Genomic DNA, 24,437 nt, shown 5'->3' with positions numbered 1-24,437 from the left:
TGAAATAAGCTTCTTCCCCCAGGAAAGTAGGAGTTATTATTTCAAAACAACCAGCCCCTTATTTCAAAATAACAGGCTTGGTTGTGTGGACGCTCCTCTTGTTATTTAAAAATGAGGGGGGGTATTTTGAAATAACTCCCTTGTGTAGACCAGGGCCAGAAGAGTATTAGGGAGAAAGGAACATCCTCCTAGCAATGATGAGCCTGATTTGGTTATGCTACTGCAGAAGTGGAGTCACTCAGGTTTGCCCAGGTGTGACTGAAAGCATACTCTGCCCTAGGACTGTAATTGCACTTTCTTCATACTGGACTCAAACTCTTTCACTTTCTCTCTGCCTCCAGGACTGGGGTCACTCAATATGTAAATGGGAAGACGTTTGGATTCTGCGGGCTCCTAGGGGGATGGGGAGGCATTTTCTCAGGGAGCCAACATAGGCTGTGTTCACTGGGGTTCAAACCGCTGCAGTTCCTAAAACATGTGGGCTGCGGTCTGTGCTGCCAGGTTTTTTCTTATTTGTTCAGTTTAGAAGCAGCATCCTCTTGAAGGGGTAGAGCAGAAGGTTGAGAGTCAAGAAGCTTATTCATGAAGCTGGCACTGGTTCAGCAGGAACGTGTGGCAAGTTCCCCAGACCTCAGTTTCCTATCGAGATGATGGAGACAGTCCAGCTGGCCTTTCTTTGTAGAGCACTTGGAAGCCAATGGGTAAAAAAACCCACTGAAATAAATGATCAAGATTAGCAAAGTGAAAAGTATTACTGTTTGGAGCAAGTATTCTATGGTGCTTATCAAAACTCAGGGTAAAATCTTGCCCCTGCTGATTTCAGGTAGCTCAGGGTTTGTATAATTTGAACTGTGTCTGTTGAGTGTATCTCTGAGTTGCAGAACTGTTATTTTACTGCACAAGTTCAAAACATTGCAGTTTGCAATCTGCGTCAATTATCTATAAATTGCTTGGACATAGTGTGATCACTCACCTTTACATTCTTCTGAGTTAGCCCAAAGAGATTACCCACCACTTCAACCCGCAACGCTACCTTCACCTAGCTAGCTTTTTTGTTTTTCAACCATAATCAGTTTTGATCTTTGTTCAAAAGGGTTATGTATGTCTGCCATCCATTACATTACAGCTAATATTTGAGCCTTTTACCTTATCATTGTAATGGAATTCTTCTCTTTTTCAGAGCTGATCACGTGAGTTATAGCTGTATAATAGTGGAAGTATATTTTAACCGGTCTTAATGGACACTTTTCTCTCCTCTAATCACATATTCTGTACTTACCCCTAGGCAGAACTTCCACTTATATCCTTGTGCTGTTAAGAAAAGAGAAATTTGGCCTGCACATGTGAATAAAAGTGTAGTATATATCCCTGGACATTAAGGCTCTGTGTCTATTTCCCCTTTCAAATTGTTTTAATTTTTTTTCTTTATTTGACATGCTGAAAGTGTACAAGCCTGTGACAGCGAGCTGACAAGTGAAGAAAACTTTTTTTTTAAAGTCTAAAACAAGGAAAAGTAAAAGTGATTAGAAACATTTAAGAAATGATTTAGGAGCTGAGCATTTGTTGGCACCAGATAACAGTCTAAAAAAGGTTTGGTTTCCATCGAGCATACCAAGAACGTTGTAGTTCTTTTCAGTTATCTTGCTCAGAAAAGGTAGAAATAGATGCTCCCCATTAATGGCTCTTTTCTTGTACGTTGTAAGTAACCTGCTCATTGAACACTTTTTCCTCAGCCGTCTAGGTGGATTTTGTGAGAGTCATTTGTGGCTGATACATTTTGGTGTCCAAGCATAATTGCCTTCAGATGATGGGGTTTTTTTTGTAATTTGCTGTTGTTAAACATTTGTTTGTCCTGGGCAATAGGTACAGATTGTTCTTAGCTTTGCAAGCTGTCCAAATTGTGTAACTCTTGCTAATTCCCAGGGAAATGTTCCTAGAATATCCCAAATGGACTATATGGGCAGTACAAAATATTCAAATCAGCATACCAAACCAGGCCAGATTATCTTCCGCCTACTGCTTCTGCCTCTGTGCAAATCCCTGGAATGCAGAGGAATGACTCCCGATTTACTTTGGTGCAAGTTCAGATGGTCATGCTGGGGGTCTAGTCTCCTCACACAGCCCGGGATATTTTTGGTATATGCCCTGTAGAACTGATGAGAATGTGGATCTAACCGGGCAGCCCTTACTCACATGACTAATCCCACTGAAATAAAGCAAGCTGCTCTCATGTGTGTCACCGAAGGCTCAGGCCCTTTACAGAGGGAGTCCCCTAAAGAGGAGAAGCAACGAGGATGCCTGTGTCAATGATAGATGTACCCACAGGGCAGTGGGAAGTGAACCGGCCAGCTCTGGGAGGCTGCACCTGCTACCTCCGCTCCACAAAAAATAGCAGGGCTGGCATTCAGGTGGAGAGCTAGTGCTGCAAAATCCAAGCCATTGTTTTTGGTGTCCTTGCTTCAGCGGTAGGATTACTAGGTGTCCAGTTTTGAACTGGACAGTCCAGTATTTGAGCTTTCTGTTCAGGAAACAAATTGAGAAAATCTAATTGAGGAAATAGAAATGAGACAATAGAACTGTCCGGTATTTTCTAACTAATATGTAATATAGATTGTGATGTCATGTCAAGTGTGTCCGGTATTTCTGTTGAAACCATCTAGCAACCCTATCAGCAGAGCTAGCTCATCTGTCTACCCAGGTCAGCTCCAGTGTAGACCTATCCTAGCTTAGTCTTGAAGTCCTCATGGTAATAGATATCCAGTTAAAGTCAATGAGGCAGCCGGAGCAAGCACCTCCGTGGGTAGGTTCTGGCCACCCTGCCTTCCTTCCAAAGTTTAGATCTGTGGTGTCCAACATGCTAGCCACTAAGCACATGTGGCTATTTGGCCGGTTGAGTGTGGCTAGTTTGCCATAGCAGTAGCCACTATAGGTGTGTCTACACAGCAAAGTTATTTCGGAATAACTATGCGAGTGTCTACACCACCATTCCGTTATTTTGAAATAACGGATGGCTTATTCTGACCTCTGTAAACCTCATTCTATGAAAAATACCACCTCTTCTGAAATAGCTATTTTGAAATAAGGCCTGTGTAGACGCTCCACTGCTGCTATTTCGAAATAGCCCCTCACCTGGGCCAGTCTAAGGTATTCCTCCTGGGGCCCTAAATTGAGATAGCACGTCTACATTAGGGAAATCGGCCTTGGACTCATTTTGAGGCTTCCCTGGAATGTAGACGTGTTATTTTGAAATAAGCTATTGCGGAATAACTATTTTGGAATAGCTCATTCCGAAATAGCTGCAGTGTAGATGTAGCCATAGTGGCTACTGCTTCAGAACTGGTTGGCCACCCTGGTTGGCCATCCTCTTTAGATGCAAGAAAACTTTTCAGCCCCGTTTAATCTAGACCAAAATCATTGCCAAGATGGCAAGATAACACGTGTCATAAAGCTAGCAGATTGGCAGCAGTGGTGTGAGAGTGAAGACACACTTCAGAGTCAAGACTCTCAAAAGTGATTGACTGATTTTTGGGCTGCTCATCTTGAGAAAGGAAATTCCGTGGGAATTTGCATATCTTCTTCAGATCACACTTTCGGAAGCAGAGCTTTCAAAAGTGAAACTAATTAAGATGCGGCTTTTTTTTGGCACGCCCCCCCCCCTTGTCAAAAAGCTGCATAAACCCTTTTTGAGGAAAAGCGGCGTTTCAACGAAGGGAGCAGTTTGCCAAAAAAGCCGCGTCTTAATTACTTTCACTTTTGAAAGCTCCGCTTTTGAAAGTGCGATCGGAAGAAGATATGCAAATTCCCACGGAATTTGCATATCCTCTTTCAACCGTTCTGCGTAGGCTAGATACGCCCTTAGAGTGCATCTACACAGCAGTGTTATATCGGAGTAATGGCCATTATTCTGAAATAACAATGAGAGTGTCTACATAGCAATTCCATATTTCAAAATATCCTAACTGCCAGGGTGGTCAAACACTGGAATAAATTGCCCAGGGAGGTTGTGGAATCCCCATCTCTGGAGATATTTAAGAATAGGTTAGATAAATGTCTATCAGGGATGGTCTAGACAATATTTGGTCCTGCCATGAGGGCAGGGGACTGGATTCGATGACCTCTTGAGGTCCCTTCCAGTCCTAGTCTATGATTCTATGATTCTATGAAAATAAATACATTTTAAATAACGGGCAGCTTATTCCAACTTCTGTAAACCTCACTCCATGAGGAATAACACCTCTTCCGAAATAGCTATTTTGGAATAGCAGTAGTGTGGACGCTGCACGGCTGCCATTTCGAAATATCTCTTTCCTAGGGCCATTCAAAGTCATTTCTGCCCCATGCCCTCCTGGGGCTCTAAATCTAGCGTGTCCACATTAGGGAAGCCTGCCTTGGACTCATTTTGAGGCTTCCCCTGTAGTGTAGATGTGCTATTTTGAAATAAGCTACTTTGGAGTATTTCTTCCAGAATATCTTTTTTTGAAATAAGCATGCAGTATAGACGTACCTATACATAATACTTGAATACTGCGTACAGATGTGGTTGCCTCATCTCAAAAAAGATCTATTGGCATTGGAAAAGGTTCAGAATAGGGCAACAGAAATGATGAGGGGTTTGGAAAGGGTCCCATATGAAGAGAGATTAAAAAGACTTGGACTTTTCAGCTTAGAAAAGAGGAGACTAAGGGGGGATAGGAAAGAGGTCTATAAAATCATGACTGGTGTGGAAAGAGAGAATAATCAAAAGTTATTTACTTATTCCCACAATATAAGAACTAGGGGTCACCAAATGAAATTAATAGGCAATAGGTTTAAAATAAACAAAAGGAAGTTTTTCTTCAGTCAGCGCACAGTCAACCTGCGGAACTCCTTGCCAGAGGATGTTATGAAGGCTAGGACTTTAACAGGGTTCAAAAAAGAACTAGGTAGATTCATGGAGATTAGGTCCATCAATGGCTATTAGCCAGGGTGGATAGGAATGGTGTCCCCAGCCTCTGTTTGTCTGGAAATGGGGAACAGAGGAGGGATCACGTGAGGATTCCCTGTTCTGTTCACTCCCTCTGGGACACCTGGTTTTGGCCACTGTTGGCCGACAGGACACTGGGCTGGATGAACCTTTGGTCTGACCCAGTGTGGCCGCTCTGATGTTCTATGTTAATAAAAGAATTGATGCGGGTTTCCAACCCTGGCAAAACAAAGCGTACTTTCTCTTGTTAATAGTGCATTTGCTGAAGTATCTGGCTTTAACTGTTTATAATTTATGGAATGCATTTTCCTGCAAGTCCCATACGTCAATGTCTTTTTCTAATGGGCTGCTTTCGACAGAATGTGTCATATCTCATCCGTGGGATGTGAACAAAAGAGCAATGCTAAGCGATTTCCGGGTGCTGGATTCAGCAGCGGCATTTTTACCCATCCTCTGACATTCTCATGATATTCCACCTGCATTTAAAAAAGGCACCCTGGGACTTTCTGAAATCACTGAGCTTTCTGCGATGGGAGTCTTTGGGATTTTCTGGTGATGAATGTACGTAAGGGCACAATCTTACGCCTGCTGATGTCTGCATGAGCTGGCCCATTAACTTCTATCGGAGCAGGATTTTTCCCGGAGCCTCCAGTACTTCTGTTAGTAGCTCAGTTTCATCTTTTCAGATCAGATATTCTGCCATCTGTATCTCAAGAACTATGGAGAGAGATTCACTGTGAGACATTTAACTAGCACAGGTAGTGACAAGCCACTTTTGATGGCACCAGAATAATGGCAAAAGAGTGCAATAAGCTGGTTGCTGGGTGTGTACACCACTGCCCTCTGCTGGATGGAATTATAATTGCTAAGCATGATGTCAGAAGCCCGGCATGGCTAACTGCTAATGGAGATTCTCCTTTAGCTCAAATGCTAAGGGCCTGTGCTTCTGGGGCAGAAGGGTTTGAGTTTTCATGCTGTTGCCATGAAGTACTGAATGTCTCTGGTGTGAAGCAGAGACAGTCTGTGGCCTTTCTTCTGTCTCTTAACATCATGCAGGTACATCCCTGAAAACCCCATTGACTCCTGGGCCGGCCAGCTCCGGTTCATTGCAAGGTTCAAATTTCTGGATGAGGGCAGAGCTCTTACAATGTTGCTTTTAAAATTTGCACAAGAGAATCATCCGTGCCCAATGGCGTGAGTGAAAATTTGTTGTTCATTGTATGAGGTCTCTTCTCAGTTCTGTTGCTAACAGCCAAGCAGGAAAAATAAAACACTCACGATTTATACGTAGCTTAATCTGCACAGTGGGGGTGAAATACGATCGCTTGAATTGAAAGAACAATGATGGCAGCTCACATTTTTGACAGGCAACAGTCTTGAGCCCTGTGAGGAATTACACTGTCTGGTTTCTGCTCACCCCTCTTGGCTTGGGCATGTTATTTTGCTTTTGTTAAAAGAAAAAAACAAGGAAAACCAAGCTGGGGTCTGATGTCAGGGAACTGCCGTGCTGCGTATGGCCAAGAGCTCGACTTGGTTTTGGTTTTCTGTTGGGCAGGCGCGTTGTATGGTACGTGCGGATTTCTGACAAAGATCGCTGCTGTGTAGCCTGTCTTGATATGGTAGAAAAATGTTCTTTCTTTATCTGTTTTAATTGGCCTGCCAACAAAGATGCTGAATTACCCCAGGAATTTAAGCTTTGCTGCAGTTTGAGCTAAAAAATGGAGGAAACCCATAAATATGTCTACATTTCAGACATGCGATTTTATCTGTTGAAAGCTGAGCAGTATTTTATTGCAGATAACACAGATTCTGAGACATGCCTTTACACAGAGTAGCACCTTCCCGCCGCATGGAGAGCCAGCGAATTCAGGGGAAGTATTTGTCGAGTAAGCGCGACTCGGTGTAAGTAAAGCTATTGGAATCTAGCTCCCAGCGAGGTGGACATATCGTGCCAGGAGCTGTATCAGAGTCATAACTTTACTCAGAGCAGGTCAGACTTAATCTCGCATTTCTCTTGTGGAGTGGGGGCGTAAACACAAGCATTCAACGCCCTGCCGATGTTAAGCTTGGGTCCTGATTCACCAAGAAGGGGAACAGACATCTAAGGATGCCAAGTGACAAAGGAACCAAGTAGAATTGTTCATGTGATGTAGGAACAGACATGCTAGATGGACAAAGGCAGAAAGAGAAGTAACCAGTGTAAATAGCTAATCTTCAGGAAAAGGGTTAAGAGTGGCAGCACCTCCCAGACTCACAAACCATGTCGATGGGATCATGCACTTTCATGGGTACAACCCACTTCTTCAGATGACTGGGCTAAGAGTGGTGGGTCAAATTCCTGTCTGAAGCCCCTGGCTCTGGTGCGTTCGGCTGACACAGTCATGAATGGCTTTGACTTTGCATTCCGTGGCAAAAATTACCTGGGGCAAAACCGCTCACAGAAGAGCAAACACTGCTTCCTTCTCCCAGGAATACATTGCCAAGGGGGGTTGTGGAATCTCCATCCCTGGAGATATCTAAGAGCAGGTTGGACAGACACCTGCCAGGGATGGTCTAGACGGGGCTTGGTCCTTCCGCGAGGGCAGGGGACTGGACTCGATGACCTCACGAGGTCCCTTCCAGTTCTAGTGCTCTGTGCTTCTGTGACTCTCCCACCTCAGCTGCAGAGAGGCCCAAAATTCAGGGGAACCAATGTGCTTCTCCAGCGCTGGGGAGGGACAAGCTTGTTTTCCCGACACAGACGGAAAGGGCTGAGGAGCTGTGGGGTTGGTAACGTCTCAGGCCTGGTGCATCTGCTCTTTCACTCCACAGCTGAGCAGGGAGGATTGCGACCTGGGATTGTAGGCAGCAGGCTCCACTCCACGCCTTGGCCTGCGGCTGGGAATTGGATTTGGTTGCAGATGGCGTGGGGCTGGATATGAAGCTAACATCTAGTCTCATGGAAGTCAACGGGAGAGTGTACTTTTGCCATTGAATTCAATGGGAGCAGGACCATAGCTCCTACCAAGTCCTCTCCTAATTCTGTGAGAGTTGAGTTCCAGCTGGTTAATCAAATGTCTTCTGTGTCGCAGGTGCCGTAGTGTTTATTTTTATTAGTACCCCCGAGGCTATTTTTAGGTCTTTGGGAGGAATGAATACCGGTGCAGACATGAAGCTGTATGAAACGGGAGTGTTTACCCTCACCGTTTATTTTTACTTCCCCATATCCAAATAATCAGGATGTGGTTATCTGCAAGGTGATAAACGGCGACTTTTTATTTCAGTGCCCAGCCAAGTACAAAAATACACATTCTAAAGCACCACAGCGGGGGAACAAAACAACAAGCAACCCGTAGGCCAGATCCTCAAATTCTGCAAATGGTGTAGGTCTGTTAGCATCTGGCCTCCCGCTGGGAACGAGTCTCACCTACTTCACATCAGTCTCACCTTATTCATTCCTCTCTCTCTCTCTCCTTTGACCCACTGAAGTTATTTTGGTTTGCATTGGCCATTCCCAAAACCGTAGGGACAAAATAAAATGGTATAAAAAAGGGGAATCAGGTAAGAAAAACACACATAAAAATAAATACAATTAACACCACTTTAGTACCTCCCTCTGCAGCATCTGGTACCTGCAAATGTCAGTACAAGAGGAATAGGCAGGTGACTTATGGTTCTGGTCACTTACAAAAAATTCAGTGTGAGAAGCAGAGAAAGGAAGACACATGTTCTAACTTGACACTTACAACAGGATCCCAGGCTCTTGGCTCATGTCTCCTGGAGTGTGGGAACAAAGAGCAAAGTCAAATATTTCTGCTGGGATATTCTGCCCGATCTCATGAGAGATCTGCGACAGTGAGGCTAAAACAACTCTTGGAGATCATAGGAATATATTGACACTGCCCTTCTATTTCTGCCTGCTCCGGGAGGAGAGGCAGCAGACAGCAGCCGAGTCAGAGTTGAATTATGGTCACTGGTGCTGGACGTGGAAACAGATTAACAAGCAGATTAACAGATTTCTTCTGGCGTGGGAGGCGCCAACCCAACTCCCATTAAAATCCATGGCATGATTCCCCACCAGGTCAAGGGAAGGCTCCATGGTTTGCGGGGTGTGGCATTAACCTACCAAATTCACGGTCCATTTTGGTCAATTTCACAGTTATCAGATTTTTAAAATCGTACATTTCATGATTTTGGCCCTTTACCTCTGAAATGTCACAGTGTTGTCATTGTAGGGAGCCTGACCCCCCCCCCCAAAGTTGTGGGGGTGCAAGGTTATAAGGAGTGGCATTGCGGCACTGCTACCCTTACTTCTGTTCAGCTGCTGGCAGACGAGCTACCTTCAGAGCTGGGCAGCTGGAGAGCAGCGGCTGCTGGCCGGGAGCCCAGCTCTGAAGGCAGAGCTGCCGCCAGCAGCAGCACAGAAGTAAGGGTGACCTGGTATGGTATTGCCACCTTTACCTCTGTGCTGCTGCTGGCGGGGCGTCGTCTTCAGCTTTCATGGGAGGAGACCAGATTTCACAATCCAGTCCACGTTTTTTATGGCTGGGCCCCCCACTACAAAAAGGATGTGGACGCATTGGAGAGGGTCCAGCGGAGGGCAACCAAAATGATTAGGGTCTGGAGCATATGACTTATGAGGAGAGGCTGAGGGACTTGGGTCTGTTCAGTCTGCAGAAGCGAAGAGTGAGGGGGGATTTGAGAGCAGCCTTCAACTTCCTGAAGGGAGGTTCCAAAGAGGCTGGAGAGAGGCTGTTCACAGTAGTGATGGATGGTAGAACAAGGAGCAATGGTCTCAAGTTGTGGTGGGAGAGGTCCAGGTTGGATATTAGGAAAAACTATTTCCCTAGGCGGGTGGGGAAGCGCTGGGCTGGGTTCCCTAGGGAAGCAGTGGAGTCTCCATCCCTAGAGGTGTTTAAGTCTCAGCTTAACAAAGCCCTGGCCGGGTTGATTTAGTTGGGATTGGTCCTGCCTAGAGCAGGGGGCTGGACTTGACCTTCTGAGGTCTCTTCCAGTTCTACGGTTCTATGATTCTATGGCTGCCAATGAGGTGGGGGCTGTACCTATCAGTCAGGCTCTGCCTGGCTCTCCCTGAACCTACTGAGTGATCCTGGGCAAGTCATTTCCCCTCCGTGTCTGCTCTGTTTGGAATAGGAGCACTTTGGGCAGGGGCTGGCTCTCCCCTGTCCTTCCCACACCAGGTATCAGAGCTCCTGCACCAGCCCCAAGTGCCCAGCCGTGCGAGGCCAGTCCGAGCCCAGAGCGCTGTGCTCACCCGTCCCTTGCCCTTCCCCTCTGTGCACGTTGGTGGCGAGTGACTCACCAGGGTGTTCTGCTTTGCAGATGCTGCAGGGTCAGTGTGGGGCGGTGCCCTTGGTCCTGGCACTCACCCTGCTGCAGGGGCCCGCCGGCAGAGCCGTCCTCGCGGAGACAGCGCCACAGGTAAGTGGGTGTTCCTGGCCCCGCCACATGCCCCTTCTCTTCCGAGGAAGCTCGAAGCCAGGCCGGGCTGGAGAAGCAGGAATTTCTCCCTTGTTGTGTTTCTAACTTCACTCTTCCACAAGGACAAGTGGTTGGCCTATCCCTAAATTCCTGATGTAGGAACCCATGGTGGCTTTTCTTCAGGTCCTTTGCTTTTGACCTGTCTGGCTTGGGTGACCCCGTGAGGAATTAAAGTTCCCGCCGGCATAGCTTTTGGCCTTCCCACCATGTCAAGGACGGGCTGGATGGACCTTTGATCTGACCCAGTCTGGCTGTTGGGCTCTTACGGCGCTGCCCTCTAAGAAGGGGATCTCTGTTGCCCTTGAAATGCCACCTCCTACTCGCTCCACGGAATAAAACCAGCCCCTAGGTCAGCAATGGAAGAAGAGGGCTGTATCCAACCGAAAGGCAACGGGGGATCTGGAGTAGACAGTGAATAATCACCCTCCTTGTCATGGAGCGAGGAGATTGGGGCTAACACCTTTCGTCGGCTGAAAAGTGCCAGAAACTCCTTAATGACCAAACGTGGTCAGTGCATCCGCCACGGAGCAACACGACTGGCCATGGAGCAACAGGGTTTTGCCTCTTAAAAGTAGAACAAGTTGTTTCATCGTCTGTTTTTATGTCTTCGGTTCTGACAGAGCCCAGGCAGAGTTTGTCAGCTACCCAATATGTGTCGATATAGTCTAGGAAGGATGTTAATCACAATGTCATACAAACTGGCTCAGACCAATGGTCCATCCAGCCCAATGTCCTGTTCTCCAACAGTGGCCAATACCAGGTGCTTCAAAAGAAACCAACAGAGCAGGCAAACATCAAACGTCCTAAGTGAAGTTAAAAACCAGGTATACGGTATACAGTCTGCCTTGCCAACTTCCCTGTAACTTTTAAGTAGATACTTTGTTCTTTATCTCCTCTTCTAAACTTGAATACGTTTGCCAGGCCACATCCTACCTCTGAATCAGCAGCATTTCAGTGCTAGGTGAAATGATTCTGGTGTATTGTTTACCTAACAATTTGTCAAACCTGCAAAGTAGTTTGGGATGGGAAATGACGTACATGTATTTATTATAGCCAGTCCTAACATGGGTTTTTTTGAATATTTCAAAATATTGACGCCGTTTTCATTGAAAAGGGTTTGAAAATAAATATTTAATCCTCCCCCTCAAAAAATTCATTGAATTATTTAATTGATTTTTTTTTAAAAAATGGACCATGGTATTGAAAATGTTACTGAAAAATGGTTATGGAAAGTTTTTGTTCTCCAAAACCCCAGGTTTCAGTAAATAAAAAAAACGCTGATAATCCGTTTGAATCACATTTTAGAGATATTTTTCAATTCACAATTTTTTGTGCAAAATGCAACACTTCAACAATGCCGACAATCTTCCATTGGAAAAATGCATCTTGCAAAAATGGCCCATTTTCAATAAACAAACTTCTCATGCAAATGATTTGCTCCCGCTTTAGGGTTTGCCTGTTCTAATGGAATTCTGGGAGGGACGAAGCACTGCTCTCTGTGCAGACTGAAATTCTCTCTCTGAAACAGAACCATCAAGCCAACCCTTTCCCTGTTCCTCTGCAGCCCGTGGACTCTTCCATAGCGTTGGCCAGGGAAGCCCGTTCCACCTCCAGTGAAGAGAAGACCGCCACCGAGCTGGCAGCGAAACTGCTGCTTCTTGATGAGCTAGTGTCTCTTGAAAACGATGTGATTGAGACCAAGAAGAAGAGAAGTTTTCCCGGGTTTGGCTCCCCCCTCGACAGGCTTTCGGCTAGCTCTGTCGATCTGAAAGGCAAGCAGAGGTAAGCGGAGTGATCGGATGGCGCCAAGGTGAGGGCTGTGTAAGAATGCCGATAGGCAGACCTTCCAAATGCAAGGGACTCATTTTCAGTAGCGAGTCAGTTCTGAGGTCGGCGGTGGGTAATTCATTTGTCAGCCTGTTGGAGTGACTGCAGAGACGACTCATCTTTTCAGGGTTGCAAGTCACACCCCCTGCAGCTGGTTTATCCTTGTAGCAATCAGCTTTCAAGAGCCAGCCAGGTAGGCAAATGTACACCTCCCATATGCCCTTTGCCGTGCATCTAGGATTCTATGATCTGAATGGTCATTCCAGTTAGAACGCGAGTTAGGCAGTAAAATGGTTCAAGGAATATTTACGTACTGGGGGGCAAGGGGAGGAGGTGAAATGTTTCCCAGAACAGATGGCCAGCGAGAGGGCGTCTTGTTCAGCACATGCCGAACGGCACCGTGGCAGGCATACACGCCGTGGCCAGTCCTGGATAGGAAGGGAATCCAGAGCAGGATATCCTGCAAAGTCCTGCTTTCTTGGTTTAACAGAGAGTGGGTCTGAGCAAAAACCTATCAGGGGGCCTGTCCCATGATGAACCTGTTCGTATGCAGGCCGGATGTCTTGACTGTTCACCTGAGAGGGGACGGGGTGTTGTGTCCGGAAGAGCAGACGAGAACTCCGAAGGCCGGACTTGTAGGGTGTCTCCTGTCCGTAACAGCCCGTGTGGAAATCTTTCTCTTTCCCTTCCCCTGCTACTCGCTGCTGGCGACTCTCTTCCCCCACCCCGTGCAGCCCCAGCCCAGCAAAGCGCTTACTCACGTGCTTAAAGTCAGGCATGCGCTTAGGGCTTTGCTGGAGAGGGGCCTTCGCATGGGTGGGTTTGCAAAGGTCGGATGGAAAAGACCTGACCCAACCCTCCCCTCAAAACCCACCACAACCCCAGAACTGGGATTTGTATCGAGTTCTGCAAAGGTTTTGACTGTGGGAGTTTAACTGGGAAGTGAAAAATATTCCCAGTGGCCAGGCAGCGTTTTCCGAAATGTGGTTTGTCAGACAGTTTGCCCACGGGCCAGCTTTAATACTCACACTGCACAGCCAGGGTCTGGCCAGCAGGGGGTGAAAGGTCAAAATGACTAAACTTCAGGGGGGGTTGTTTTTATCTTTCCCCCTCACGCCAAACTCCAAATGGGCTGGAGGGACCCTGTGGGGAGCGCGTGGGGGGTTGACGCAAAATGGGGCTGTTTGGGCAACACAATGAAAACTCCTTCCAACAGCAGGGTCTTTCCACAGCACCTGGAAATGTGTCGTTTAGATGTAAAAAATACTGATTTGATCTAAATTACGCAGGAGGTAAAATACCCGATGGAGGGAGGATGGCGGTTGGACTGACAGGGGCCACCCTTTTTCACGACATTTCTCAGAGCCAAGAACTATTTCCTGAAGGTCTAGCTAAACCCAGACGTGCCTCAGTATCCCACAAACCGGGGCCCTCTAAGACCCTGCAGCCATGAGCGGAGTGAGGTTTCAATATTGAGGTCCTGTGCACTGGTTGGATGTGCGCCACCGTGGCGCCCAATTTATTCATACACACACGTTCCTGACTGCTGGAGAAAAACCCTCCCCCTTCCCCCGCCATGCAGCATGCCCTGTTCCCAGCCACCGGAGCAAACCCCAACCTTCCCCCCCCCCCGTGCGACTCCCCCAGCATGCTGGAGCAGACCCTACTTCCCCTCTTCCCCCACCCTGCCATGCTGCAGGTCCCATTACCGGCCACAGATGACAGAACAGCCCCCCCTCCCCACCCAGTGAAGCAGCTGCCGGCCGCATGGCTCTCCAGAGGCCATGGAGGTGGGAGGGGCAAGAATTTTTGTGCGTGGCCGCGCAGGTGTGCCCCTTAGCGGGAACGATGCCCACAAACACCTCCTGAAAGAACCAAAGGCTGAAGTAATTCGGGGGTCCCTGGCCCTTACATATTACAGCAACTGTTCTCACCTGCATCCTGGGACCAACCCCTCCCACCCCCTCCGGCGGACAGACTAAGGGATCATACCGACCAGCAATGTGCCTCTGCCTTCTCGCATGGTGGGCTCCCAGGGGAGACGGCGGCCTGCCACCGTGACACCTTCAGCTCCAGGCGATTGAGCGATCCGGAGCCAAAGTCCATTGTAATGGCTTGAGAAGCTCTCGCGCACCGAAAACGACTTTACCCCCCGTCTGAAAACGGTGCCGTGGGCTGCACAGTCACACGGGGCGAGAGCCCGCCCCACTGACGTCCCGTGAACAAAGTGCCCGTCAACTTCCTCCCGGATTGCGCTTGTTTTTGACAACATGAAGGGGCGCTGCAAAGCCTGGCCCAAAGCCGGCGCGGCCGAGCCTTCGGGTGAGACGGGAGGAGACGGAGACCCGGGCAGGCTCCTTTAAACCCCATTCCTTCGTACGCTCCGGCCCAAGGACCAGCCCTCGGTCGCCCCGGGACCTGCCGAAACCCAGGGGAGCAAAGCAGGCCAGGCTGGGCTGAAAGTCCTGTCATTGCTGCCGATGGCCACAAGAGGGGCCAGTTCAGCTGTAAAACCGGCCCTCGGCGCCTGGCTCGACTTTGTCCCAATGCTTTCGCCTGGGGGGGGGGGGACACGCCTCAGGCCCACATCCAAGAGTTGTGGGGCCCTGACCACAACGGAAACTGTGAGGCTAACCAGCTTCCTTAAATTGGGACCATCCCTATGTGCCCTGCCCCCCACAGACCCCCGAATGCCTCTCCCGCCTCACATCAATCCTCCACCAGCCTCCCCCCCCCCGACCCCAGGAGCCCCCTCTTGTCCCTGGCTGGAACGCCGTGGCTTGGAAATGTGACCCTGGGTCCAGCCGCCTGTCCTTGAAAGGCCTCGTCCTCAGGACACCAGCCCCGTAACCCTGTCAGCCTCGGCAGCTCCTGTGGGTTCCCCCGGGCGGCCAGAGAGGCATGGGCAGCAGGCGGTGCGTGCTTTCCTCCCTCCTTGTTCCCTGCCCTGGAAGCGACAGGGGAGAGCAGCCAGCAGCCTGCCGGGGGGGAGGGAGGCCTGACAGGGCCAGCCAGGAACGCTGAGCACGTGGCAACCCTTCTCTGGAGGGCTGAGAGGGGCCAGGGGGGCAGAGAGAGGAAACCAGAGGCAGGTGGGTTGCCAGTTGTGTCAGACCGGCTGCAAATGGCATCCATTCCGCCCTGGCCGGGAGAGCTGGCAGCCCTGGGCAGAGCTGGGGGCAGAACCTGGAGAGGAGGAAGCGAAATCTGTTCAGTTTTAGAGCCTTGTGAGCAACAGAAACCGAGGCAGGTCCCTTCAGCCCGGCCCTGCGGCCCTCCACCCCGCCTAGGCTGCTGCAAAGGGGCCAGTTGGGAGGCCTCCTTCCCCAGAGACTAACCCCAGCAGATGGGGCTGCAACAGCAGGTGCGGAGACGGCTCCGCAGCCCCTTTGCTGCAGCCCCGGGTGCCAGGGACACTGGGGGCAGTGGCGGGAGGGGGCAGATCAGGAGCGGGAAGAGGAGGAGACGGGGAACCGTTTCACAGAATCCTAGAATCCCAGGGCGGGCAGAGCCCTCAGGGGTCATCGAGTCCAGCCCCTGCCCAGAGCAGGACCAACCCAACTCAGTCAGCCCAGCCAGGGCTTGGTCAAGCTGGGACTGAAACACCTCTAGGGATGGAGATTCCACCCCCTCCCTCGGGAACCCAGCCCAGCGCTTCCCCACCCGCCTAGGGAAATCGTTTTTCCTAATCTCCAACCTAGACCTGCCCCACTGCCACTTGAGCCCATTGCTCCTTGTTCTGCCACCTGCCCCACTGAGAGCAGCCTCTCGCCAACTTTTCTGGAACCCCCCTTCAGGGAGTTGCAGGCTGCTCTCAAATCCCCCCTCCCTCTTCTCTTCTGCAGACTCAACAAGCCCAAATCCCTCAGCCTCTCCTCATAGGTCATGTGCTCCAGCCCCCAAATCATTTTTGTTGCCCTCCACTGGACCCTCTCCAATGCGTCCACGTCCTTTCTGTAGTGGGGGGCCCAGAACTGGACACAACACTCCAGATGCGGCCTCACCAAAGCCGAATAAAGGGGAATAAATCACTTCTCTAGATCTGCTGGCAATGCTCCCCCTAATGCACCCCAATATGTCATTAGCCTTCTTGGCTACAAGGACGCCCTTTTGACTCATCTCCAGCTTCTCTTCCATTCTAATCCCCAGGTCCTTTTTTTGCAGAACTGCTGCTTAGCCAGTCGGTCCCCAGCCTGTAACAGTGCTTGGGATTCTTCCGTCCCAAGGGCAGGACTCTGCACTTGTCCTTGTTGAACCTCATCCGATTTCTTTTGGCCCCATTCTCCAATTTGTCTAGATCACGCTGGACTTTATTCCTACCCTCCAGCGTATCTACCTCTCCCCCTAGCTTATTGTCATCTGCAAACTTTCTGAGGGTGCAATCCATCCCCTCATCTAGGTCATTAATAAAAATGTTGAACAAAACCAGCTCTAGAACCAGTCCTTGGGGCACTCTGCTAGAAACCAGCTGCCAATTAGACATTGAGTCTCTGATCACTACCCGTTTCAGTTGTGCTGCAACAAATTTGCAAGGTGGGATGTGCTGCAGTGACTCAGATGATGATTCACTATCTCTGGTGCTTGTGTCTCTGACCGTGGACAATGCTAAATGCTTCCAAGGAAGGTATAAAACCTCACAGAAAACCTGACTCTGCACTGTTGTATTTTGAAGGAGTGCAGGATGAGCACTTTGTGACCTGAAAAATAAGATTCCCCAGCCCTTGTAACTTATTATTGCGTGGCTGCTTTAACAACATCCTGCAGCAATGAGTTCCACAAGTGAATTAACCTTTGCATAAATACTATTCCTATTTACATTTTAAAAATTGTTTCCCTCTTCTCTGAGTAGTAGAGGCACAACTGCCAAAAAGGATGAAGGGCCAAATTCAGCCTTGCTGTAAACAGGTATAAGTCTCTGATCCCAGCAGGAGTAGCTTTTCTTACAGATGCTACAGCCTATGAAAAGCCAAACATCTAACAGTATCTTAAAGCCTCCAGCTTTCATACCAGAGCTGTCCTAACCGAACCCCATTGCCAAGATTGGTGCAAAATGGAAGAAGCCGCGATGTAGCTACTTTCTGGTTACTCCTCCGAAGTATCTTTACCAGTTTTTGCCCTCTGTTTTTATCTGTGTGCGTGTTTGTTTTTGCAGGAAGGTGGTGGAGTTGCCCAAGCGGCGGTTCGGAATTCCTCTAGACCGAATCGGAACGAACCGTCTCGCCAACACCAGGGGTTAGCACATGGTGCAGGTGAGTCCAGGTTCCAGAGCAATGTTCAAGCTCATCACATAGGTTCTTGGGATCCACTGCTGCTCTTGGTGACAGGCCTCCAAGCTCTTGTGATGTCAGTGGATGATGGAGAGTCAGATTTGTGGAAAGGCGACTTTGTGTCATCCTGAGGGGGGACTGACAACAGGGCTATTCGAAAAGCGACCAGGGTCAGTTGTTATCCATGCCCACTGGACAAGGCTTAATCAGCAGCAAGGGAGACGTAGGTTAGACGTTGGGAAACACTTTCTAACTTTTAGAGTCGTTAACCTCTGGAACAAGCTTCCAAGGGAGGTTGGGGAGTCCCCTCATTGGAGGGTTTTCGAACAGGTTAGACAAACCCCTGTCTGGAGCGGTCTAGGTATATTTGGTCCTGCCTCAGAGAAGGCTGCTGGGATAGATTCTTTAGGTCCCTTCTAGCCTGACATCTCTGTGATTCTATATAACATTGCTTTATTCCAGTGTAGTTAGCTTTGATACTTTCAAAAGTTAGGAATTTGTAAAAACACCCTCCTCCCCCAACAAATCCAATTTAATACCTCTAACTTTGCTTGTCTCTCATAGACCTTTCTAGAACAAAAACCAGGATGATGTAGCACTTTAAAGACTAACAAGATGGTTTATTAGGTGATGAGCTTTCGTGGGCCAGACCCACTTCCTCAGATCAAATAGTGGAAGAAAATTGGCACAATCATATATACCAAAGGATACAATTAAAAAAATGAACACCTATGAAAAGGACAAATCAAATTTCAGAACAGAAGGGGGATAGAGGGGGAGGTAAATGTCTGTGAGCTAATGATATTAGAGGTGATAATTGGGGAAGCTATCTTTGTAATGGGTAAGATAATTGATGTCTTCATTTAAACTTAGGTGTAAAGTGTCGAATTTAAGCATGAATTAATTATTATAAAATAAAGACATTAATTATCTTACCCATTACAAAGATAGCTTCCCCAATTATCACCTCTAATCTCATTAGCTCACAGACATTTACCTTCCCCCCCCCCCCATCCCCCTTCTGTTCTGAAATTTGATTTGTCCTTTTCATATGTGTTCATTTTTTTAATTGTATCCTTTGGTATATATGGTTGTGACAATTTTCTTCCACTATTTGATCTGAGGAAGTGGGTCTGGCCCACGAAAGCTCATCACCTAATAAACTATCTTGTTAGTCTTTAAAGTGCTACATAGTCCTGTTTTTTGTTTCAGCTACGCCAGACTAACATGGCTACATTTCTATCGCTAGACCTTTCTAGAGTCTCTTTGTCTGTGGCTTGGAGTTTCTCACTAGGACAATGTAACTTTCACGGCCTTTTTTTTTTTCTGCAGGTGCATCTACGCTGGATGATTGATGCTGTATCAGGAATGTCACAGAAATATGGAACCTGCTTCACAGAGTGTCTTGTCATTGATTAATGATTCAGCATTTAAGGAATTGACCTGCTGCAAAATCTATTTCACATTCCATTTTACAAACAGTAACAGATTCCATCCATCAGATCAGATCATTCTCACAGCGACGGTCCCAGTCAAAGGGAACAGACAAAGTGTGTATATAATTTCACTGCATGATCTTTTTTTTTTTTTTTAATCTCGTAAAAGTTTGTTATACTAGCAAGGACTATTAGAATTTCTGAAGAAAAATAAACACTTTTAGAGATGCCAACAGCAACCTCTGGAAGGCAGAATTGTTTGTAAATTTCATTCAAGAGGGTTGTTCGTTTGTTTTCAGGTGGCTAAAGAAAAGATTTACCATTGAGGGAACAGATCAACTTTTATTCGGTCCTTATTCAGGCAAAACTTTTTACTGATGTCAGCAGGAGTTTGCTTGAATGAAATCTCTGTAAATATCTTAAGATTTAGCCTGATACTTGTAGCAATCTTTCATTTATCTCTTTTGTATCTGTGCTATGAAGCTTTTCATCTATTTGGCACCTGTCAGGGATGATCTAGACGGTGCTTGGTTCTGTCGTCAGGGCAGGGGACTGGACTCGATGACCTCTCGAGATCACTTCCAGTTCTAGTGTTCTATGATTGACAGACATTGAAACTTGGTGAGGCTGTTATTTCACGTACACCTCTGAGCTTCCCTTCCGCTCCTTTTTGTGCATAACATGGGGTGGACTGGAGGCTTCTTTGTCCTAGCCTCAGAGGCCAAGTAGGAGGTGACACGTCCCCCGAGCCTTATGCACATAGAGCACCTTGCCTGAGTGATGACAAATCGCCTCATTTGTTGACTTCCATTTTTCTTGGGCCTGCTGACATTTTGCTCATTTCTTTAACCTGCTGTCTGAGGAGGACTCACGTCCGGTGAGGCGCAGATTAGAGAGATCCAGAGCTTATAGAATTATAGAATCACAGAACCCTAGAACTGGATTGGACCTCGAGAGGTCATCGAGTCCAGTCCCCTGCACTCCCGGCAGGACCAAGCACCATCTGGATCATCCCTGACAGGTGTCTGTCCCGCCTGCTCTTAACTATCTCCAGAGATGGAGATTCCAGAACCTCCCTAGGTGATTTGTTCCAGTGTTTAACCACCCTGACAGGCAGGAAGTTTTTCCTAATGTCCAACCTAAACCTCCCTTGCTGCAGTTTAAGCCCATTGCTTCTTATCCTATCCTCAGAGGCCAAGGAGAACAATTTTTCTCCCTCCTCCTTGTAACACCTTTTCAGATACTTGAAAGCTGCTCTTGTGTCCTCTCAATTTTTCTTTTCCAAACTAAACAAGCCCAATTCTTTCAGTCTTCCCTCTGTTTTCTTGATCATTTCATGGGAACAAGTCAATATGACAGCAACAGTCAATAGGGTCAAGAAAGCCTGCGTACCTTTTGCTATGGGCACGGCTCATGTTTTTAGAGCTGTCTTCATGTGTGTTGCTCTTCTCTGGACCTTCTCCAATTTCTCCACCTCTTTCCTGAAATGTGGTGCTCGGAGCGTTGTGTCATATTCTAACTGAGGCCTTATGCATTGTGTCGGATGCTAAAACAACATTGTAATAAAATGTCCTGTGGAACTACTGGCCATTTCTAGCCCTTTTCTCTGTCCTAACCACAGAAAAATGTTGCGGTCTCCTGTCAAGTACGGAACTATCTCCGCATCGCAGGCGGGCACTAAAACTGGGGAAGGAGTGTTTGTTGTATGTCAGTAATAGCATGGAACGAGAAGTCAGGACTCCTGGGTCTATGCCAGGTGGCCACTGGATGCTTGTTTTGCCAAAGCATGTAAACGCTCTCCGTCTCAATTCACCCACCAATACCTGCCTGGGAAGGGTGTTCTGAGGGTTAATTTTGTTTGCAAAGCACTTTTAAAGTCCATGGATGAAAAGAGCTAAACGGGCAGCATTAGGAGGCCGCTGAAAGCCCTGAGTTAAAAAGGCTAATATGGGCCCACTCTGGCCGCGGTCTTTGTCCAGAGCACGGTGGCCAACGCACATGAGGTGTGATACTGTAACATGTACTGTGTAGCAGCGTTACCAGTTTGCTTCTGTTCACAGAACCTTCCAGATGCCTTTGTGCGACGGCTGCTAATAAACTGACCCAACTGAACAGACCCTCTTGTGGCAATGAGGCTGGCATTTCTTTTGTGGGCTCCTTGCATCTCCGGAGTCTCAGAGCAGCAACTATTGCCGCTGACAAAGGGACGCAGTGGTGACAAAAAATGGCTGGTGCCTGAGGGAGATAAAGATTTCTCGTCTCTGTGTTTCCGAGGAAGGTGCGAGAAACTTCGTCTAGGGATTAACTTGCCCACAGAGCAGGGGTGGGCAAATACCGGCCTGTAGGCCAGATCCAGTCCACAAGGGATAGACTCTAGTAGGCCGCTGCTGCTATATTTACCTGCACGGCCACAAGTACCAGTGAGCGCAGCTCCCATTGGCTGTGGATCGCCTTTCCCAGCCAATGGGAGCTGCGGGAAGTGGTCTTTCGATCTACACAGCGTCCTGCTGCTCCCATTGGCTGGGAATGGCGCTCTGCAGCCAATGGGAGCTGCAGTTGCCGGTACCTGTGTCTATGCACATAAATATAGCAGGGTGGCCCCAAACCTGGTGTACTGCTGCTGTGTTCTTGCCCACCCCTGCCCTAGAGGCTGTTTCTACTGAACCCCAGCCTCTGGGTGGTTGCTTGAGCCTTTCCCACTCGGTCTCACTATTCCGTGCGGCAAGATGCCATCCCAGCAGCCTGCGAGAGCGGCAAGGAGGAAGGTAGCACCACAGCCTGTCGCTGGGGAGATGAGCTGCTTTCTATAAGCCACAGCTTCCTCACGGTGATAACTGGGAGGCACGTCAAGCCCCCCTCCTCCTCCTCCCGCTCCGTCAGCGGCTGTGAAGGCTGCAGCCCAAGCCCCGTAGCCTTCCTTGAGACATGGGAATTGGAGAGGCTGCCGTAAAAGGGCCAGCAATGAACTGGATGCAAGAATCCCTCAGTGGGGAGCCTGGGCCTGTGCTGTGCAGTGAGATAATCAAGACAGTTCCTCCTGGCCTCACAACCAGCCTTCACCACACTGGGGGGGGGGGGTCTCCCCAGGATCCTGACAGCTGCTTCTGCCCTGGGAAATCCCGCGGCACCTCCGATGCTGCCCTGAGGGTAAGCGCCAGCTGACAGTTACAAGCCTCCGATGGCATCTGCAGACACTCGGTTCTCCGCCCGCTGGGGACACGCCTGGGCTGCACAACCCCGCCGGAGTTTGCTGCACCAGCCCTTAGAAAACCAGGCTCATCGCTGGTGAAACTGCTCTCTGCTGACCGGAAATGCAGTGAGCGGCATGAGTACAAAACCCGAGGCGGGGCACCGAACTATTCTGAATACACTACTCTTAAGCCTCGGTCTACACTCGGGCTTTATTTCAAAATAGCCCCCTTAAATCGACTTTATAAGTGGAGCATCCACACGTCCAAGCCTGCTATATCGAAATAACGACTCCCCGGGCCATTTGAACTAATGACTCCCCAGTGCTTCCTGGGGCACTAAGTTGAGGTGGTGCGTCCACAGGAACAGAGCCTGCCTCGGACTCATTTCAAGGCATCCCCATAGTGAAGACAGGCTATTTCAATTTTGTTAAATTGGGAGTTAAGTCAAATTTAGTAACTTCAAACTAGGTTCCTAGTGTAGCTGTGGCCTAAGAGAGCTATATCTCTCCAACATGGGCTGTGGTTTTTCCTGTCTCCCTTGCTGTTGTAAGAGTAGAGGACAACACAAAGAGGTGCATTCTCATAGATGTACTGCATATGGATCCATAATTAGCCGAAGACATGTAAGATATTGCATTCAAGCTCAAAGACTAAGAGGGCAGGTCCTCTCATGGGCTGTGTCTAGACTGGCCAGTTTTTCTGGAAAATCAGCCGCTTTTCCGGAAAAACTTGCCAGCTGTCTACTTGTGGCCGCTTGAATTTCTGCGAAAGCACTGACTTCCTACTGTCTGAAATAAGTGCTTCCTGTGGAAATACTATGCTGCTCCCATTCGGGTAAAAGTCCTTTTGCCCAAAGCTTTTGCGCAAAAGGGCCAGTGTAGACAGCTCAGATTTGTTTTGCGCAAAAAAGCCCCGATTGTGAAAATGGTGATTGGGGCTTTTTTGCGGAAAAGCGCGTCTAGATTGGCATGGACATTTTTTCCTCAAAAAGTGCTTTTGCGGAAAAGCATCTGTGCCAATCTAGACGCTCTTTTCCGCAAGTGCTTTTAACGGAAAACTTTTCTGTTAAAAGCGTTTGCAGAAAATCCTGCCAGTCTAGACGTAGCCTGGGATGCCCACATCTGGATACTGCGTACAGATGTGGTTGCCTCATCTCAATAAAGATAGATTGGCATTGGAAAGGGTTCTGAAGAGGGGAACAAAAATGATTAGGAACAGATGCTGCCGTACAGGAAACGATTGATACAACTGGGACTTTTCAGCTTAGAAAAGAGGAAACTAAAGGGGGGGGGGTAGGCTAGAGGTCTGTACAATCATGACTGGTGTGGAGAAAGTAGATAAGGAAAAAATATTTACTTGCTCCCATAAACACAAGAACTAGGGGTCACTGTGATGGGGTGTCTGCCCTGCACTGGCCCATTAGGGGTTAAAACCCAGCCCTAAGAGAGGGCGGGGCATGGAGCCAGGAGCTGAGGCAGCTACAGCCCATTAGGGCCCAGCTGGGGCTGTATAAATAAAGGCTCCTGCAGGGGCAGTGAGACACAGACTCACTCTAGCAGGGCAGCAGGAAGGACCTGGCTGCCAGGGGAGCTGGAGGCCTCCTGCCTTAGAGCAGGGCTGGGGAAGGCAGGCAGGGCTGGGAGGCTCTAACCAGGCAAGCTCCCAGGCTGCAGGGCCTGAGGGGACTAGGGCTGTGAGGAGGCAGCCAGGGCAGGAGAAAGCAGCAGGCCCACACCCCCTTGCCGATGCTGAGTGGCCATTTCTGGCTGCAGTTTGCCCCTGAGGCAAGGAGTAGATGCTGCTTGGCCGTGGGTCACTGAGGCAAGGTGGACCTAGGGGATGGGGAGTTCATGGGGGGGACCCCAGAGTGGGGGGGCCCTGAGGAAGGGCTGTACCCAGAGGGGAGGGTGCCACAGTCTTGGAGACAGGTGGGTCTTAACACAAAGGGGTGGAGAATAAAAGCTGACAGCAGGCGAGACACCGGCCAGAAGGGGGAGCTCCAGGGCTGAAGAGCCGATTCCCTGAGTGACCAGCAGGAGGCCCCGTGGCAGAGAGTCGTGCCTGTGTTACCCTGGCCAAGTGAAATTTATAGGTAGCAGATTAAAACAAACAAAAGGAATGCAGACAGCGCACAGTCAACCTGTGGAACTCCTTGCCAGAGGATGTTGTGGAGACCAGGACTTTAACTGGGTTCAAAAAAGAGCTAGATACATTCATGGAGGTTAGGTCCATCAATGGCTATTAGCCAGGATGGGTAGGAATGGTGTCCCTG

The 24,437-nt window shown here is 48.7% G+C and overlaps 1 protein-coding gene across 2 annotated transcripts in view; it reads left to right on the top strand.

The window, feature by feature from the left end:
* Positions 1 to 21,090, top strand: part of OSTN (osteocrin) — a 225,221-nt gene extending 204,131 nt beyond the window's left edge. For both annotated transcript variants that reach the window (XM_075938270.2, XM_075938271.2), the window contains 4 exons: positions 10,286 to 10,384; positions 12,009 to 12,226; positions 17,424 to 17,520; positions 18,871 to 21,090. In XM_075938270.2, the coding sequence (XP_075794385.1) occupies positions 10,286 to 10,384; positions 12,009 to 12,226; positions 17,424 to 17,508 (402 nt within the window). In that variant the 3' untranslated portion in view covers positions 17,509 to 17,520; positions 18,871 to 21,090. The remainder of the gene's footprint in view (positions 1 to 10,285; positions 10,385 to 12,008; positions 12,227 to 17,423; positions 17,521 to 18,870) is intronic.
* Positions 21,091 to 24,437: the final 3,347 nt, after the last annotated feature.

The sequence above is a fragment of the Pelodiscus sinensis genome, chromosome 10 (genome assembly GCF_052426305.1).
Source record: "Pelodiscus sinensis isolate ZL-2025 chromosome 10, ASM5242630v1, whole genome shotgun sequence".
In the NCBI taxonomy this organism is placed as follows: domain Eukaryota; kingdom Metazoa; phylum Chordata; order Testudines; family Trionychidae; genus Pelodiscus; species Pelodiscus sinensis.
This window is presented reverse-complemented; position numbering and strand designations above follow the sequence as displayed.